This window comes from Fukomys damarensis, unplaced genomic scaffold (genome assembly GCF_012274545.1).
Source record: "Fukomys damarensis isolate Sample0158 unplaced genomic scaffold, DMR_v1.0_HiC HiC_scaffold_15, whole genome shotgun sequence".
Lineage (NCBI taxonomy): Eukaryota > Metazoa > Chordata > Mammalia > Rodentia > Bathyergidae > Fukomys > Fukomys damarensis.
Genome location: NW_022900927.1, coordinates 66,907,746 through 66,926,547, shown reverse-complemented (window position 1 = coordinate 66,926,547; position 18,802 = coordinate 66,907,746). Strand labels below are relative to the sequence as shown.

The window sequence follows — 18,802 nt, the reverse complement described above, 5'->3', positions numbered from 1 at the left end:
GGGTGCACAGCCCTGGCAGCCTGCCTGGGTCCGAGGGAGGAAGGAGGAGGTTAGGGTGTATGGGGCTCACCGCTCGTGGCGCAGAAACACGTTGTTAAGGTTGTCGTTGACCATGAGCAGCTCCTCTGTTAGCTGTTCGTTGGAGATGTGTGGGATGAGCTCCAGGACCCGCTGCTGCATGGCACGGCAAGTCCGGTTCAGCTCCTGCCAGGACAGAAAGTGAGATCCCAGCCCGCGGCTCAGCTCTCTCTGGGCTGGCTGGAGTGGGGGCACCTCACCAACTGGACCTTCCATGGAATGGGCTTGGATTCTAGTACATGCATTTGAATTTTTTTTTTTTTTGGTTTTTTTGAGACAGGGTCTCACTATGTAGTTGAGACTGACCTGGAACTCACTATGTAGCCCAGGCTGGTCTCGAACTCACAGCCTCACATCCTCTTGCCTCAGCCTCCCGAGTGCTGGGATTACAGGCGTGCACCACCACGCCCAGCTCTACTACATGAATTTGAATTCTACCTCTAAGCATTCTGTGCTAACGTGAATTTAATGAATTTTGAGATGGGGTTTTGTATTGTTCAGACTGGCCTCAACCTCAAGTGATCCTCCTGCCTCAGCATCCCAGAGTGCTGGGATTATAGGCATACACCACTACACTCGGCTACACACTACGTTTAAGACAGGACAATCTCAGCAAGATGTTTCTGGGGATTTAGCTCAGTGGTTCCACTGCCTTTCTTGCTGAGTTCTATCCCCAGTACCAAAAAACAGTACAAAAGCAAGCTAACTGTGCTACTGGCTCCACTTGGCTGAGTGCAGTCTCTGCCTCTGTATGATAGGGAGGGCTGGCTGAGCACCGCAGCTTTCTCTCAGTGATACACCAGCGAGGGCTCCAGCCGGGGCCTGGTCTTCCTCACCGTGAGTATCTGCCTAGTTATTCTCCTCAGTGGATTCCTTTCTTTCTTTTTCGTTTGGTGTTTTGAGACAGGGTCTTGGCAATCCTTCTGCATCAGCCTCAGTGCTGGGATTACAGGTGTGTGCCCCCACGCCCGGCTCACTGACGAATTTCTAGGTGCACTGTCAATTCTGGGACAGTCGGAGACTTACAGGAGAGCCGCTCAGACAGCACTGGGCTCCTGCACCCTTCACCCAGCCTGATGCCTCAAAACGAAGACGGCAACACTGGTGCCATCTCATTCCCTCGGCTGACCCAGTGGGGCTGCAGGGCTCGCGGTTTCTCTGCTACCCGCTGTCCTCCTCCTGTCCCAGGGTCCCCCCTGCGTCAGTCACCGTGCCACTCACTGACTCTGAGTCACTAAGCAGCATGTGGGAAGGAGAATGCACCGCACAGCCTCGCAGGTCCACTGCAGACTGGCTGCTGCCTCCAGGGTGTCCGCCATGGGGTCTGGCACCAGGGCCTGGCCAGCAGGGGACCAAGGACAGCCCCGCTGCAGCACTGGCTCTCTGTGACCTGGGACTTTCTCTGCCTGGTGGTATCGACGCTCCATATCCGGCCTACCTCTCACTGTGACCGCACTACAGGGCTTCGCGCCCACGTCCTCACCAGCCCTGCAAAGTCACCACAGCAGCACTGGGAGCCAGACCTGGTTCAAATCCCAGCTCTGCTGCCCACCTGCCACATGGCCCAGGCCTGTCCTCCCTGGAGCACAGGCATGTAAAGAGCCAGCACAGGGAGCCCCTGCAGGGAGCCGTCACTTCTGAGTCCCCTGGTGGCTCATCATTGTGGGCTGTGGCTGGGCCCGGGGAAGCCACCTGATGGCAGCTACCGTCCCCCATCCCGTGATGGCCCCACGGAGCTTTCTCAGGCATGACAGGCCTGCCTCTCCTGCCCCGACCACAAGGAAGCTAAGGCGTCAGCTGGGCACACTGGGCTCCTGGTCCCCATGGGGAACACCCTCTATGGGGCGGGCAGGCTCCCAAACGTGGCCCCTTCTGCTTCAGCAGCCCTCAGCTGGGGACAGGAAGGAACTCCACGGCTTCCATCCTTTCTGTGCCCATCACCCCAGCCTTTCCTAGGACTGTACCAGGCACCAACTGGGGTTTTTACACGAAACACTGGCTACACTGCCTTTAACTCTCACATCCAGCTTGGCTACTAGAGCAACCCTACAGAGAAGGAAAACTCAGGCAACGAGCAGCGGGAGGTTCTCTGCTCACCTGCAACAGCTCCAGGTCGGCGGGCTCTGCCTGGGTGGGTGCCAGCTCCGTCAGCATCTCCGACATGACTCGCACATTCCCGCTCACCAGCTCCAGCTCACTGCGCAGCTTCCCGATCTGAAAGGCAGGTAGAGAGGTGAGAGGCTGGAGGGCACCCTCCTGCCCCCAGGATAGAGCCAAGGCCACGGGGGCTCCCCACATCGCAGCCTCTCAGGTGGGTGCTACCCACCGCTGCCATCTCCAAACCCAGCCAAACCCAGAGGCAGCACAAGAAACCTCGGCTGTGCTATGGCGTGGCTGGAAGGTCTTGGCTCCTCCTCTGGGGCGAGCAGCAGCTAACGAGGCCCTGGAGGGAGGCTGTGGGCCTCAGCTTCGCCCAGGAGAGCTTGGCTGTGTTCTCATCAGTGGGTATGGGGTGTGCTCTCCCCCGGCGCCTGGGGCTTTGTCTGGCTCCCAGTCTGCTTTAGTGTCACAGGGCTGTTCCCAGAGAAGTCCCAGCCCAGCCTGGCCACCACCTGATCAGTGAAACACTCAGACGCAGCACTTGTCCCAGTGAGGGAAAGGACCCTGGGCCTGGGCCCACACGGCCAAGGCTGTGCTGCAGCAGCCTCAGACAGGAGGGTGCGCGGGTCCTCGGCGCACGGCAGCTCGTGGGTACTTCACGGACATGGACCCTGAGACAGCCCAAACCCACAGGGTCGAGGAACCCTTCGTCATGGGGACAGCTCGTGGGTCCAGCAGCCAGAGGGGGACAGTTTGGGAAACGCCAGCATATTCCACATCGTGTGACTGTCACCATGAAAAATCACCAGTGTGGTAGCAGCTGCGACTGAGTATGTGATGGGTGCCAAGCACTTGATACAAATTGCTGTTTGATGGCTGTCAGGGTAGATTCATTATTCGTGTTTACATGAAAACAAAGGGGAGCAAAGACCAGGAGCAGATCCACTCCTGCCCAGACACCTGCACCCACACGCTTGGTGATGTCGCCTCTTAATGACCACCTTGCGTGAGTGTTCAAGAAGCTCCTGACCACCAGCCCGACAGAGCCGAGCCCAACACATGACCACAGAGGTGCCAGGGAGTTTCGTCTTGGAGCGTCCGACTGTCCTCACGTGGCCTGGAGACAGAGAAGACTGCAGCCTGGAGCAAATGCACTGTTCTGCTCAGCAAGAAGCTTCTGGTGCGAGCAGCGGTCCATCTCAGCCCAGATGCACGGTGTTGAGGAAACTGGGTGAAATCACACTTCAGGGTACCAGTGGCTTCACGATGCCTTCTCTTTTTTGTGGTGCTGGGAAGGAACCCAGACCTCACCCACACTGGGCAAGTGTTCTACCACTGAGCTACACTCCCAGCCCTTCTTTACCAAGTCAGCTGGGCTGGCCTTGAACTTGTGATCCTCTGCCTCAGCCCCCAACCACCAGTACCTGGGATCACAGGTGTTCACCACTTGCCCAGATGGTTTTGCAATTTTTCAACATCTTTAATCATTCTGTTACGTTAGCAAAACTTCTCTAATATTTGTAACTCTGGGAACCTCCTTTGTAATTTGCTACCTTACAGCAGAATACAGAATACAGATGTTTCTCTTCCTCCCCAGCACACCCAGCAGCCATGCTTTGGGCTCACCGACAGGGCTGCAGTCTGTGAGACCCTGAACACCGGCAGCCACTGCAGCAGCAGGCCTCAACGACAGCCCAACATGGCACCCAGAGAGATCGTGACCCAGCCGGTGAGGGCCTCCACAGGTAGGGCAGCCTCGGTGGGCAGGGGAAACTGAGGCACAGAGACAGCCAGAGCCTACAGGCCCTCAGCTCCAAAGCTTTTCCCTGTGGCATTGTGGTGCAATGCAGTAAGGCTTCACTTTTTGTTCAGCTGCTCAGGCCAGACCTCTGCGGTTGTATCACATGGGTTGGGGACCACTGTGGCCCCAGGGGCCTCAGAGAGGCGGGAAGACAGCCAGGTTCAGGGTGTGCCTGCTGGAAGTCACACTTTTGGTCAGACCCCAGCTGTCTCTGATGAGCTGTGTGACTCTGGTTGTGTGAATTTACCCCTCTGGCCTCACCTCTCCAACAGGAGTAACACACCCTGCAGCCCGGCCTGCTGTCCCTGTGGGCTTGCCCCTTACCTGCTCAGGGGTTGGTGTGATGGGTGTGTCACCAGGCACCGTGGTGGAGGCAGGCACAGGAGCAGGGCACTGGCTCAGGTCTCCACGCTGTCTGGCTTCGGGGCCCAGAGAGTTCTGTCCTGGCACCGTCTCTGATGTGAACACAGTCTGGGGGCGGGAGCTGGGTCAGCAGGGCCCATGTGCCAGCCCCTCTGGGATACCCCATCCCGCTTGACCCCGCAAAGGGACGCACAGGGACGCTCACCCTCTGGGGTGTGTGGATGGGAGACAGCATGTCCAGGTCTGTCATGGGGAACTCCAGGCCCTTCCTCCGCAGGTCCTCATAGACGGCCACCACGCCTGTCAGGTCAGGTGAGCTGCGGAACGCGTCAGCCCAGGACTGAGAGGGGACAAGGGACATGGCCGCTAACCACCGCACCTTCTTCCTGGATGCCTGCCCCGGCACCCAGGCCAGAAGCCCTGCCTTGTCAGCCGGCCCTCTCTCGGTGCACACCCGGCACGCTAGGTACATGGCGACAGATTGTCCTGCAGGCCTTCCGGCTGCGACAACAGGACGCCCCAGCATGGAGCCTGCCCTGGGACACACCTGGATGAGGCTGAGCACCTTGTCGTGCACCACAGCAGGCGGGTTGTTCTTGGGCAGGATGGTCCGCACCAGCACGCCCTCTATGAAGTCCTGGCTGGCCACCAGCACATGGAAGCGGTGCCCGCAGTTCTTGACACAGGTTTCCAGGACCTGGAGGTACATGACAGCCCACCCCATCAGTGTCTCCCGCACCCCAGCAGAGGGGACAGAGACCCCACGCCACCTCGTGTCTGCAGTGTCCTAGCAGAGCATCCCCAAGGCTGGCAGCAGGCGCCCGTGCTCTCCAGCCCAGCAGGGCCCTCAGACACCACTGCCACCATGGAGGCTGAGGCAGGTGCCCGCTGCTAGCTTCGTGCCAGGGTGCTGGGTGAGCCCACCTATCCCACCCCAGGCCTGGGTCACCGCTTCCACCACCCTGCAGGCATCTGGGTCCTCTGGCCCGGGTCTTTGTGCCAAGGGTCCAGGGAGGGGGGGCTCCACATGTCTGCTCCCATGTCAGGGCGGGGAGGACCTCTCTCCCCACCACACCAGCAGCAGTGTCAGCGGCGAGCAGCGGGGTCGGGGAGACGCGGGCAGCCGGCCCTTACCGTCAGAGCCAGCACCACCTCGTGGAAGTTCTTGTTCCCCGAGATTCTCTTCCTCAGGGCGCGGAAGGCATCCTTGGGGCTGGTAAGGGCATGGAAGGAAGGGTGTGCAAAGGCGCAGGGGCCCCTTTCGTGGCCCCGGAGGCCACAGGCCTAGTTCAGGAGGCCCAGGAGGTAGAGTGGGTGTGTGTCGGCCTAACTCGCTGCACTGGGCTGGTTCAGGTACTGAGCGCGGGCCCCCTGCCCTCCTCTGACCCGCACTCAGGGAGCGGGAGCCAGGTCTGCGCCCTGCACCAGTGATGCTTCCACAAACCAAGGTAGGGAGCAGGCAGCAGGCGAGGGACTCTACACCCGGCTGCTCTGCAGCCTCATGAAGCCCTCTGTGCAGGTACCATGCTGGGAGCAAGGACACAGCAGAGGGCAGTGGGGCGGGAGGGCCCAGCTGGAGTCCTCCCTCGCGACACTGACCTGGGCCACCATGCTCTGTGCCTGCCCCTGCAGAGGTTTCCTCGGAGGACTGTGACCTATACCACCTCTTCCAGCTCCTCTTAGGGACCTGGGATGCTCTGAAGTAGTGAGCAGAGATTCTCTTTGGGGACAGACACCCCGGGAGACAAAGTGACTTCTCCCAGGTCACGTCACACAGCCGGTACGCAAACACCAGTAAGAGACCCAAAGCCAAGGTCCGTCCCTCGGCAGGACCCCTTGCACGGAGGAGGAGAAAACACAGCCACCCATCTGCTTCTCCGTCCCTTCATCTCACTGCCTGGCCAGCTCCAGGTGAGGAAGGGCGGGTGTTCCCTTCACAGCTGGTCCTGGCCTGGGGGCTGTGCAGGTGGCAGCGCCTGGCCCAGGGGCTGGCTGCACACTTGCCATGACTGAACTTCCCATCCTAGGGACAAGGCTGGCCTGGACCATGGTGCAAATGTCCAAGGGAGGACCCTGCCTCTCTGGGCTCAGGGACCCACAGCAGCCCTTACCCCTCTTCCGTCTCGTTGATGATGTCGCAGATCTCCATGTTGAGGGCCCAGTCCTCGCTCTGCAGGGAGCCGTCGGTAGCTTTCTCTAGAAGAGGCCATGAGTCAGCAAAGAAGGGGACAGACTCAAAGGGATGGTGGCGGGCGGGGAGACACCAGAGAATGGAGGATGATGGCTTCTCTGGGCACCGGACTTGGGCCAGCTGGACAAGCAGGGTCCCACCTGTCATCTGACTCCGGCAGCGGCCACCGGAGATGAGGAAGCCTCTGAGGTCTGACAGAGGCCAGTTCGGAGCCCCCACGTGGCCTCGCGCCATTGTGATACAGAGACAGGTGTGGAGAGACAGGCCCTCCTCCCCAGCCATTCTGTATTCAGCCAGTCCTGCCCAGCCCCACTTCCTGGGAGCCCCACAGTAAGTGGCCCTCTGTACTCTCGGGGGCGTTCTTGGTCCAGCAGCAAAGCTCCTCCCTTCCTAGCTGCCTCTGAGCTGGTTCCCAACTCCAGGATCACATCAGCTTGGCCTTGCACAGAACACTTGCACAGGAAGTGCTGGGGTCTCTTTGAATCTGACATCAGGGGCTGACTGTGACCTGGAGGACACCCACACGTGCTGCAGGCCCCCGCATGCTGGGGGTGTCCAGACCCGGATGGTCACCTCCTGCGGCCTGCCCAGGGACAGTCCCCGCTGTCTCAGTCTGAGGGGTCCCTGCCAATAACCGGAGAGTGCGCTTCACCCTCCAGGATGCATGCCACCCTGTCCGCATTCCCCACAGCAGGCTGCACCCAGCACTCAGAGACAGCAGTCCCTGCTTCCCCAGGGCCACACAGCCTCACACTCCTGGACCATCCCTTGGGCATGGGGACGGCAGGAGCTGCCGTGTGTGCCAGCCCTGGTCTGTCTAGGACCGGGAGCCACTGGCTGAGGCAGGGTGCAGCTCTGTGCCTTGGTGCTGACCTGGGTGAAACAAGGAGGGCGGCACCGAGGCACTTTTGTGTGCACCCCATCTTTGAGCTTTCACACGTAGAGTCCCAGACAGAGCTGGGGCAGAGCCTGGTTCTCCATCACGGGCAGCAGGCCTGGCGCTGTCCCCACAGCTCACGTCTAGTGCCCTATGTCCCGCAGCACCTGCCGCCTCTCCCAGACCCTCCTGCCTGCCCCGCCCACCCATGCTCCATGCTTCCCAGGGAAACACGAGAGACCTCTGAGCGGCTGTGTCCCACTCGTGTCCCAAGACCTCAGCCCCACCAGAACATGCACTGCAGGACCCCACACGGTTACTGACAGAGAGAATGCGATCCTGCCCCTCCCCCAAACAGGGTCCCCTGTTGGACCATGCTTAACGAAAGAGGAAACTGAGGCACAGGGAGGCCAGCAGCCTGAAAAAGCGAGAGGAGCCATCCCAGACAAGTGCCCTTTCTGACCCAAGCAGTCCCTGCCTGGAGCCCCTTTTGAACCCACAGCATCCTGAGAAGGGCAGCACCTCTGCTGCAGGGTTGGGGACTGGGCTGTGGTCATGTGGGGCAGGGTGCTGGGCACCGTCAACAAGAGAAGCCATGTACTCGGGAGGGGCTGATGCGGCAGCCCCTCGGCAGGCGCACTGCTGAGCACTGTTCCAGGGACATCGCTTATCAGCTGACTTCTGACCTGAGCCCAGGGGACGGAGGCTCTGGCTCTGTTAAACTCTGTGGCAGCAGCAACTTCTCAACCTGGGTCTGCACTGCATCAGGCAGGCGAGGGCAGGGGCAGTGGCGGTGCCGGTGATGAGACTGCACGGAGACCACCGCCACGGGCATCCCCTGCCTGCTCAGCCTGGGCAGGGACCTGAAGCCTCAGGTGACGGTGCCCTCAGCCACAGGGAGCGCACTGCATCGCTTGCCTGGGGGCCCGCCAGCTCCTCTTCTCAACACAGATGGAGCCAGTGCTCTCTGGTGACAACCTGTCCCTGGGGCCTCACTGCCTCCTGCACCCAGGCAGGGGTCCGGCCCCCGGACACACCTCCCGCCTCACAGAGGGAAGAGAAGCCAAGGCAGTCTGAAGCTGCACAGAACCCAGAGAGGTATGGTTCTCAGATCCCCGTGGTCTCAGATGCGCAACACTCGCCTGGCCAGCAGGGACACCACTGCCCTCCGCAGCAGCAGCCCAGTGGGCACTGAGTCCAAGGGAGGCTGCGTGGCTTCACAGAGGAGGACATGAGTTGGTGGGGTCAATGCCCCCAAATGCCACATCTCCCCCAGGTGCCAGCGCCTCCAGACTGCGTAACAAGCTCTACTAACCTCTCGGTCTCTGCCCTGCTTGGGGCAGAGGGAGCAGAGAAGCCAGATGGGACCAGCCACGTTCAATCCACAGGACCAGTTTGCTGACCAAGTACATGAAGGCTGAGGCCACATCTGGCCACACAACACGCCCCACAGCCTTTTTAAATGACGTGCTTCCCCCTTTGGCACCAGCTGTGTGGAAGTCCTTATTTTCCTTCCACTTAACCATCCTTGGACTATTTTCTTTTTTTCCTTTGGTACAGGGATCAAACTCAGGACCTCGCGCTTGGGAAGCAAGTGGCGGTTGTTGTGTTTTTGAAACAGGGCCTCTCTATTTTTGTTTGTTTTGTTTGTTGAGACAAAGTCTTGCTATGTTGTCCAATCTGGCCTCAAACTCAAAGCAATCCTCCTGCCTCAGCCTCCCTAGTGCTGGGATTACAAGTGTGCACCACCACACCTGGCAGGGCTTTCTTTCACCTTTAAAATGTTTGGTCAGTGTACATTAGTTACACAGGAAAATGAGTTTCTTCCAGGGGTCGTGAACATGTGTAACTCTGACTGTTCTCATCCCCATCCTCGTCCCTAACGGTCTCCCTCTGGACACTGGATTTCTACCCTCTGCGCAGCAGCCCTGTGAGCAGCTCCTATCCCAACCAGAGACCGAGCTCCGTGGGGCAGGATGCAGAGGAGCTGCTCCTGGACATGTTCGTTCTAGACAGGCAGACACTCACTCAAGGGAAATCCAGAGGCCCCTTCAGTGCTAGGGACAGCAGTGAGGTGGGATGGGCAGGAGCATGGGACTCCCAGGTCAAGGCCCAGGGCAAGTGCCCATTAGCCATGTGGTCCTGGGTGGGTGCCTCGGCCTCGGCTCAGCCTAGTCCTATGCAGAGCAGGGCCGCCAGTCCCAGCACAACATGCCCACTGCTGAGCATGAGGAAGCATACCTCACTGTAATCCTAGCACTTGGGAGGCTGAGGCAGGAGGACCAGCAAGAGCTCGTGGTCAGCCTGGGCTACATAGTGAGACCCTGTCTCAAAAAACAAAACAACTCCCTTCCCCCACAAACCCCGATGATCTAGTGCAAGAATATCAAACAAAATGACTAAGAACACCAGACATTCATTTAAAGGCCTTTACAACCAACCCATGTGGCAGCCACTTTGTTTTGCTTTTAGCTAGCAACTCTGCTGCAGCCTATTTTCCAGAGCAGCCTGGGAATCCTACCCCTGCTCAGAGCCCCAGCTACGTCTCCCTGGCTTAACCACAGCCCCCAGCACATCCCTGAACGGCTCCCGGCAGGACACCAACACCCACCCTCCCAGGAAGGGGAGCCAGCCCTCGGGAGGGGCTGAGGTGCTGGCCAGGTGCAGCTGGCACCCAACACCTGCAGGTGGGTGGACAGGGTCTGCATCAGCTGGGAGAAACGAGAAATGTGTTGCGTCATGGGCACGTGTGTTGCTGGGGGCTGAAACTGGTTTAAGGAACTGGCTCACGAGACCGCGGAGCAGGGTGTGTCCAGAGCCTGCAAGCGAGCTGGCACTGCAGGCCAGGGCAGAGGCAGCGCCCCTGTAGTGCACTATGCCAGCGGAGTGGGGAGCTCAGCCTCCTCAAGGACCGCTTCGACCAACTGGACGAGGCCGACTGCATTTGGAGGGCCACTTACTCTAAGTCTACTGACTTCAGTGTTGCTCATTTGTTCATTTCATTTATTTACTTATTTTTGTGAAAAGTGGGGATTGAGCCAGGGACTTCATAATGAACTACATGCTCCAACCTTTTTCATTTTTTTTTTTTTTAATTCGGAGGTAGGGTTTCACAAAGTTGCTAAGTTACCCAGGCTGACAAGAACTGACAACTCTGGGAATACCAGTGTGCACCACCACACCTGGCTTGATCGCATTTAGAATACACCTTCCTAGAATCATCTGGAACGTTTTACCAAATATTTGGTGGTCTGGTCAAGTTGACACATGGCTAACCAGCACAGTGGTTCATTCTACTCTACCCACCTAGGTGAGCTGAAGATTCAGTCAACACAATTCCATCCCAGCCCCCGAGGTCTGGCTAGCCTCTCCCCTGCCCACTCCCTTCCCTCGTCCTTGCACACGGCAGCCCCCACAGTACTCGCCAGCGCTCCATCAGCTGCGATGGTTCTCATGTCCTCAAGTCCCTTGTGGGGCTGGCACGGGAAGCCAGTTGTCTAGGCACAGGCGAAACTCTGGCCCTGATCAAGCTGCAGACAGCCAAGAATGACTGAAAGTGTGTTCCCTGGGGCAGGCCTTCCGCAGTCATGGAGGCACACAGACTTACCTGTTCTGCAGAACAGAAAGAAACACGTATTAGCTCATCAAAGCCACAATTCAGGGCTGTAATAACATGGATGAGCCAGTTAAAGGACAACAGCCCCTATGGAGGCCCGAGGTGGACACAAACCCAAGCCTGGTGATGAGGACTGGCATCTGGACAGTGGGGTTTAGGTCCAGAACTCCTGAATTGGGTAGAGAATCAACCTGTCCCGAGTCCCCTGTTTCTTCCCAGATGAGGGCCCCAAGCTAATTAGACAGGCTGAGGGTTTTTGTTTTTCCTCTGAGATCAGAAGACTGGAAATCCTGGATTTTACTCTTATTTCTCTAAGCTCTGGGAGAAACAAAACCTATTTACCATTCTACCCAGAGTTAGGCCAAGGCCTTAATTCCAAGTGAACATTGGCTCCTCTCCACGCTTGGAACCTGAGCTGTCTGTGAATGTGAGAGCCAGCAGGCCAGTGACCTCGGGCAGAGACCAACACAAACCCAGGGCCTGGGCTGGCTCCTCAGCCTTGCCCAGGAATGCCGAACACAGGTGGAAGATCCCATGTGCTCCTGCATGGCAAGCTGGGTGAGGTGCTTTGCAGTACCCCGGCACAGCAGCCCACACGCCAGGGCCAGCAGTAGTCTCACTGTGTGGGTAGGAAGCTAATACACAGAGGTCAAGTAACCTGGTCCAGCCAACAGAGCCGGTGAGGTCACTTATCTATGGAAGCTCGCCTGGGCCTTGTCACTGTGCACACAGCTGGTGCAAGGCCCAGTAGAGGCAATCCTGTTGTTCTCAAGCCAGAGACCTGGGCTTCACCTGTCTCCTGCTAGGACACTGGTGCTTCAGACAGGAGGGCTTCTCAGGCACACTCTGCCAAAGGCAGCGATTGGCTCAGGGGGCCAAGGCCAGCGTGCTGGTAAGGGTGCTGTGGAGCCCACTTTAAGGAACACACCTTCCCTTCTTCTGCCTCTGGCCAGCTGCTGTGACCCCCAGGTCTGCCACCCGTGAACCCATGAGACACATGCAGATTGTTTCTGTGTGGCCTGAGAGCAACAGATGGTCTTGATACTTTCAAGCAGCAGGAACGAAAGCCAAAGCACGTCTCATGGCATGTGAAGATGACATGACCTTTAAGTGCCAGTCTTATCAGTGTGTGGCCACACCTGAGCCTCCCTCCTTGCCAAGGCTATGCTTACACAATGTGCTGGGTAGTTGCAACAGACCATGAGCACTTGCTCTATGGCCCTTATGGGCGAAGCGGAGGACCCCGGTCTGATTTGCTTTGGTAGCCTCTGCCTTGATGCTTCCAGCAATGGCAGCTGGCTATTTACACCCAATTTCTCCCTGCCCTGAAGTCTCCCTGCCCCTTGGGCCTGGCAATCAGTTCTCTGCCTCCATAGCCTTGGTGCCTCAGTCTCTGTCTTCCTGCCAGCACCAGCCCGCCTGCACACCTCCTTCCTGGGGAGAGGAACGAGGGCTCTTGGGTCACTGGGCGGGGACGGACACTGGGCAGTGCACAGGGAAGTCAGGAGCAGACCCGGTGCCAGCCTAGCTCTCCAGTCCCTCGGCCTGGTGTCTGCAGTGCCCTCACTGTCTACCTGGCACGCAGGGGCCCCTCACGTCCATGCTTCTTTCCTGTGGCTCCCGGTGAGGCTTCTGGGACACAAGAACAGTTTTCTCCACCTTCTCCTTTCCTAAACTCTGAGTACGCCTCTCCTCGTGAGCGTACACGGCCCCAGGGGCGGGCTGGACCCCTGGACTGCCCACCTTCACTCTCTGGATTTGCAGTTTGATTTCACAACCTTCTGGGAGTCAGACTCCCAGACAATGAGGTTCTCTGACGTTCGACATCTGTCTTTGAACACAGCCAATGAGATCTGGACTCAGAGTGTCTTTGGGAGGGAGGGGCTCGACAGCCTCAGAAGAACAGGGCCTTGTCGGTAGCACCCAGGACAGGGGGCCCTCTTGGCCTGAGCTGCTCCCTTCAAAGTGACCTGGATCTAGGAGTGGTGCAAACTTTCCCACCCTGACCTGACCTACGGGTAGACCAACAAGGCTAACCTGAAGGGTAAATGACAGGGACAGGGTGTGGCCAGAGCAGCCCGAGGCACTGTGGTGAGACGTAGAGAAGGTGGGGTCTGGATTCCCGCCCTGATTAGCTGTGAGACCCTAGAAGTACCAGCTGCCCTCAAACTGACTTCTGGTGAAATGCAAAACTAAACAGCAAAACCTCACAGGGTCACTTCGAAGAGTGATAACCAGAATTCTAGCATCACGGTTGGTTGGCAAATGGTATTTGCCCACAGATGTATTTCCTTTCTCCTTTCCTCCTTCCTACGGGCACCAATACCATGCCAGATACTGCACAGCTAGGTTAAGAGAGATAGTCTTGCTCTCAAGAACTGTAGTCGAGGGAAGACACAGTAGGCTCTGTTGTCCCAGCACTCTAGGAGGCTGAGGCAGGAGGATCCCAAGCTTAAGTCTAGCCTGGGAAACTGAGAAAAACACTGTCTCAAAATTTAAAAATTAAAAAAGTATTGGGCAAGGACTGGGGATGCAGTAGCACAGCGCCTGCCTGGCAAGCATGAGGTCCTGAGTTCAATCCCCTGTACAAAAAAAAAGAAGGAAAAATAGCATTGGGAATATAGGTTAGTGTAAATACCCTTGGTTCAGTCCTTAGTTCTGAGAAACAAGAAGAATGCAAGCTAGGTGAGGAGGGAGAGGTGTACAAGTATGAACAGGATAGTGAGGTATTGGTGCAATGACAGCAGTCATGAGATGTCCTGTCACCCTCTGGGGACAAGCTTGCTCTCGTTTAGGAGCCGAGAGGCAGGAGCATGGGACAGGATCCTAGGTGTCAGGACAGGGCCTCTGAGAGGAGGCCATGAAGCAGAAGCAGCTCTGCAGGGCACACAGCAGCGTGACCCACAAGTACGGGGTGTGCAGCGGGAAGAGAACTCTGTGGGTCAGGTAACTGGGTGGGTTAGTGTCACAGAATCCTCCGTCCTGCAGGGACACTGGTCCTCTGCGGCTGTGCTCTCAACACAGACTGGAGCCCCCATCACAGCAGGGTGGTGTGCACAGGAGTGCTGCTGCTGCAGGAAGGCTGAGGCGGGGACGGCCCGAGGCCAGGAGATCAAGACCAGCCGGGGCACACAAAGAGGCCAAGACTTCATCTTGAAACAGAACAGTCACAGCCAATAAGCAGTGCTTCTGCCTCTACAGGCAAATGCACATGGACAGCAAGGGCGCCAGTACAGACGATGGTCCTTCTTTACATAACCTTAACTCTAGACTGCTTTCAGCTTTGGTTCAACTCTCAGTGACTCAAGTGTGGCTCATCTCTGCCCCAGGAAGGTGCCCCTGGGTCCTAGGTGAGGACGGGTTGAGCACAGCAACACCCCTAGGGACTTGTTAGAAATGCAAATTGTAGGGATCCACTGGACTGGGACCCTGCCATGGCACCTTAATGAGCCTCTAGGGGATTTGGCCGGGCAGCTCCCACGGTGGTGGGTCCCCCACGGCACGCTCCTTGGTCCACACCCTAAGGTATCAGATGCACAGAACTCTCTGTGAAGTCCTATTTCCCATGAAACACAATCCTCCATGGTAAGAAGAAACGCAATTGTCTACTAGCTGAAGCCCAGAGCCAGATGAGTTTCTTCAGGAAGTCTCAGGAACAGGCGGTTGACTTTGAAAGCAGATTCGTTCACTTATTTTGAAGTAGAAGTCTCAGGCTTGGCATGAGCAGACCAATGATCACCTTTTCTCAAGGCCCACAGGGAGTCTCTGAGGTGTGTGTGTGTGTGGGGGGGTGTCGGACCGCATCTGTGAGTTCTCCCGGTTCCCCTATGGTGACTCCCGGGGTGCTATCTGGGGGCTCGGCCTGCAGCTGTGTGTTCCCGGGTCCCCGGCCTCCCCGGAAGGCTGACGACGGGCTCACAAGAGCCACCGACACCGGGGCAGAGGCAACACAGCAGTGGATGTACAACGACTTGCTTCCCGGGACCCCGCTTACTGGGGTGGAGTTCCACAGCGCCGCCCGGTCTGTTCACGCGGGCCGGGCTCTCAGCACTGGCACCCCCGACCTTCTGCTGAAGTCTCTGGGACCCCGGCGCTTGGGTCCCTGGGGTGCACCGCGGTCCCTTTAACCCCGAAAACTTTCTCCTTCCACTCGGGACCCCCGCTGCGCGCGTATTGGCGAAGGCGCACGTGCGGACCCGCCCGGGCCTTCACCGATTGGCCCGCACAAACATCCATCCCCAGCAGAGGCTTCCTACCGGGCCGCTCTCTTGCCCATTAAAAGTGGGCGGGCCGGGAGCGATTCACCACCCTCAGCACTCTCCACGCCTCCCGAGGGGGCCACGGACTCCGAGGCGCCTGGAGCCGAGGCCGTGCGGCGCTCCAGAGACTCACCGATGCGCTGTCCCACCGGAGAGCTAAATGGGTTCCCCAGGAGAAAGTCCATGGCCGCGGCTGCCTCCGCCACCACCCGGGGAATCAGCTGACAGCAACCGCCGCCACTGCCGACCAGTCACGTGACGCGCCGGTTGGACGGGGCGGGGCCGAGCGCTCTGTCCAGACGTGTCACGTACGTGGTGCGGGGCCTCAAAGCCACGCCTCAAGCGCCGCGCGGGACTCCAGGACCCTGGCCCAAGGGGCCCTCCCCGAAGCCGGCGTCTCAGACCGGAAGTGGAGCTGAGGTCCCTGTGCGGCTGCGGAAAGAGCTTGTGGTCACGCGTGGGACTGTCAGACTGACAGCTGAGAGCCCCCATCCTCTCTTAATGAGATCCAGGACTAGGGACCACTGTTTTTGAAGGTCAATGCCTTCTCTGACCTAATTTGAAGAAAGCAGTACGCCTTTGTGAAGAAGAAAAGCCAATGAAGTTTTGCTCCTCTTCTGAGGGAGTCCCGGAGAGCCCGGGCTGAGACCCTCAAAGGCCTTTCCTAGCTGTGAATGCCTTCTCTCCAGCCTCCTGGCTGCGGACCAGGTGCAGACGCGACCCACGGACCGGATGACCAAGCACGGATAGCCACTGCTGCAGAGTCGGACCAGCGGTGCCTTGTGATTCAATGATATTGATCACATTGTAAGACCTAGTCTCACTTCCACTCCGAGGAGCGTGAACAGCCAAAAGGGCCTTCACGATGCTGAGTCCTGTAGCCCAAGATGGCTCCGGATGCAAGACCCAGGGCCTTACTTCCGGGAGCCTTGAACAGCCCAAAGGGCCTCCAAGGTGCTGGGACCCATAGCTCAGCGAGGCTCACCCAGGAAGGAACACACCAGGCTTGTTGTTAAATAGACCTTTATTAGTCTCCAGATGGCGCTCTCAGAACTGAGCAGCTCAGAGAGGCCCAGCACAGGGGTCAGCACAGTTTTTTAAAGGCAAGGGAAGAGGCCTGCAAGCACAGCAAGTGGGCCAGGGGTCAGGGGGTCGGTTTTCTGCTATCTATCCAAAGGAGTCAGCTGTACGGCGCACCTGGCCTTTCATCTCCAGACCTCAGGCCGTTCTGTTCTAACGAGGCCTTGAGTCGCTATCTTGTTTGCCCGTACCAGGCTTCCATACACTGTTTTAATCTTATCTTGGAGCCGGGCACAAAGAAATGTATGCTGCTATTCGCTGGCTAACTAGGGTTACGTAGCGGTTAGGGTCCCACAACATGTTGGGGATTTACATCTGAAAGATTAAACTGACTTGGCACACATTTTGGGTGGGGGAAAATCTAATGAGAACTAGATCAGTTCTCTGATTAGTGCTGTGTGTTCTTAAGTTGCCATGGGGTCCAACATCTATAATATAAAAACTGCTTTGTGAGCCGGGTGTGGTGGCGCACGCCTGTAATCCCTGCACTTGGGAGGCCGAGTCAGGAGGATCACTGTGAGTTGAGTCTGGCCTGGGCTACATGGTGAGTTCCAGGTCAGTCTCAACTACATAGTAAGACCCTGTCTCAAAAAACAAAAAGCAAACAACAATAACAACAAAAGGGCCAGGGATTTAGCTCAGTGGTTCTGCCTGCCTTGCAAGTGCAAGGACCCGAGTTCAATTCCCAGTACCAAAACAGAAAACCTGCTTTGAAGTGTTTCAGTAATGCTTAGGAAAACCTCCCAACCCCTGCCCTCTCCCCACCGGTCTAGGTGCTTCGTGGGGCTGGGGTACTCTGTCTCTTTTGGTCATCACTGTTGTCTAACACAATGACTAGCATGCGGAAATGTGAGCTATGGGACTCGCCTTTCTGTAGTGGCTTCTGGACTGCAGGGATGTACATTTAGATGACCCCTCACATCAAGGTACTTCTGTATCTGGCTTCCTTTAAGCATGCTGCTTGATGGTGTGGAGTAGAGTATATTTAGCGTGAACTTTTGGATTTTTTCATTGACGACTGTTTTTCGAGGTGGGGTCTCACTTTGTAGTTCAGACTGGTCTTGAATTTATGGCGATCCTCCTGCCTCAGCCTCCTGAGTGTTGGAATCACATACATGTGCCCTCACAACTGGCTGGTTTTTTTTGAGACAGGGTCTCATTATGTAGTTCAAGCTGGCCTTGAATTCAGTGATCCTCCTGCCTCAGCCTCCTCAGTGCTGGGATTACAGGCGTGTGTCTCCATTCCTGATGCATGTATGTTAATTTTATTAAAACTAGATAAGGGTGTAAATGGAAAACATTGTGCACACCTGTAATCCCAGTACTCTGGGAAGCTAAGGCAGGAGGATCACAAGTTTGAGCCCACCCTGGGCAATTTAGTGAGGCTGTCTCAAAAACAAAAAAACTGTGTAGTACAAAATTGATCAGATGTTCCTAACGTATCTGCTAATAATGAACAAACTCATTTAATAAGACATTTAATTTTTCCTTTTAATTATTTTAGTAATATTAATATGCCTTGCTAAGGGTAAAAGTTCCTTTTTCCATGCTGCATCAATGTAAGCTTTTATATCATTTAAACACTTACAGAAAAATCTAGACATGCTTCCACCACTTTAAAGATTATAGATAAGAAAAGCGAAAGCCAGCTGCGTCTCTGAGCAAGGAAATCTCAGTCTGCTTCTGAATTATATACTGAATTTGAAGGTAGGTTGGGGCAGATAGTGCCAAGGCTTTGGGTTTGGCTGTCCCCGTGCTCTTACTCTGGCTGTAAAACTTAGTTATAAAAACAGGAAAAGTACAGAACTTCCCTGCCTCTGCTCTCAGCTGTGAAGGGGAGTAGTAGTAAGGCTTGTTAGGGTTAAGGGAGATGAAGTATGCAAATCACACCAACAGTCAGTCACTCCAGGTACAGTGGCCGCTTTCTCGCTGGCCCTCTGTAAGACATAGCCTTGTAATCCATCATCTGATTTCATTCTTAAGACTTAACACTTCATGTCTGCACTGAATTTCCTTGAAAGGTCCGGTTTCCAGCTACTTGGTGTTCACAGTGTTACTGAACACTCAAGCCAGGCTGGCTGGCTTTGGGACTGCGGCAGAGGATGACGAGCCCAGTTTCACAGGTGAGGCTGTGAGCTGTGACGACGAGGCCCAGACGGCGCTGGCACAGATGTCTCCAATCGAGCACATGCATCTGCTGTGACCCCAGTGCTGGCCAGCACCAGAATGTTCAGTTCCATTTGCCAATGAACAGAGCAAGAGCTGTAAGATGCACTGGCTTTGGAACTTGTCTTTACAATGTAAAGTTAACAGACAGTAAGATGCATGTTAGGAAAATGGTTGAAATTAGTCATTTCACCTCTACTTCAGATTCTTTTTTTTAAGAGAAAACTGTGGTAGAACAGAATGTGAAAAACAGCTGTTTTATAATTCCATA

General features: G+C 56.5%; 1 protein-coding gene and 1 long non-coding RNA gene across 2 annotated transcripts in view; both read right to left on the bottom strand.

The window, feature by feature from the left end:
• Window positions 1-15,683, bottom strand: part of Tom1 (target of myb1 membrane trafficking protein) — a 21,290-nt gene extending 5,607 nt beyond the window's left edge. Inside the window, exons 1-8 of the mRNA XM_010615925.3 lie at window positions 15,419-15,683; window positions 6,454-6,538; window positions 5,477-5,555; window positions 4,890-5,039; window positions 4,548-4,682; window positions 4,304-4,450; window positions 2,176-2,292; window positions 71-204 (exon numbers count right to left, since the gene is read on the bottom strand). Of these exons, the coding sequence (XP_010614227.1) occupies window positions 71-204; window positions 2,176-2,292; window positions 4,304-4,450; window positions 4,548-4,682; window positions 4,890-5,039; window positions 5,477-5,555; window positions 6,454-6,538; window positions 15,419-15,470 (899 nt within the window). The 5' untranslated portion in view covers window positions 15,471-15,683. The remainder of the gene's footprint in view (window positions 1-70; window positions 205-2,175; window positions 2,293-4,303; window positions 4,451-4,547; window positions 4,683-4,889; window positions 5,040-5,476; window positions 5,556-6,453; window positions 6,539-15,418) is intronic.
• On the bottom strand, window positions 10,776-15,412 carry LOC104856495. Its single transcript, XR_778651.2, has 3 exons — window positions 15,021-15,412; window positions 11,018-11,022; window positions 10,776-10,940 (listed from the first exon to the last, which is right to left on the bottom strand). It is a non-coding gene; the product is annotated as an uncharacterized LOC104856495 (long non-coding RNA).
• Window positions 15,684-18,802: the final 3,119 nt, after the last annotated feature.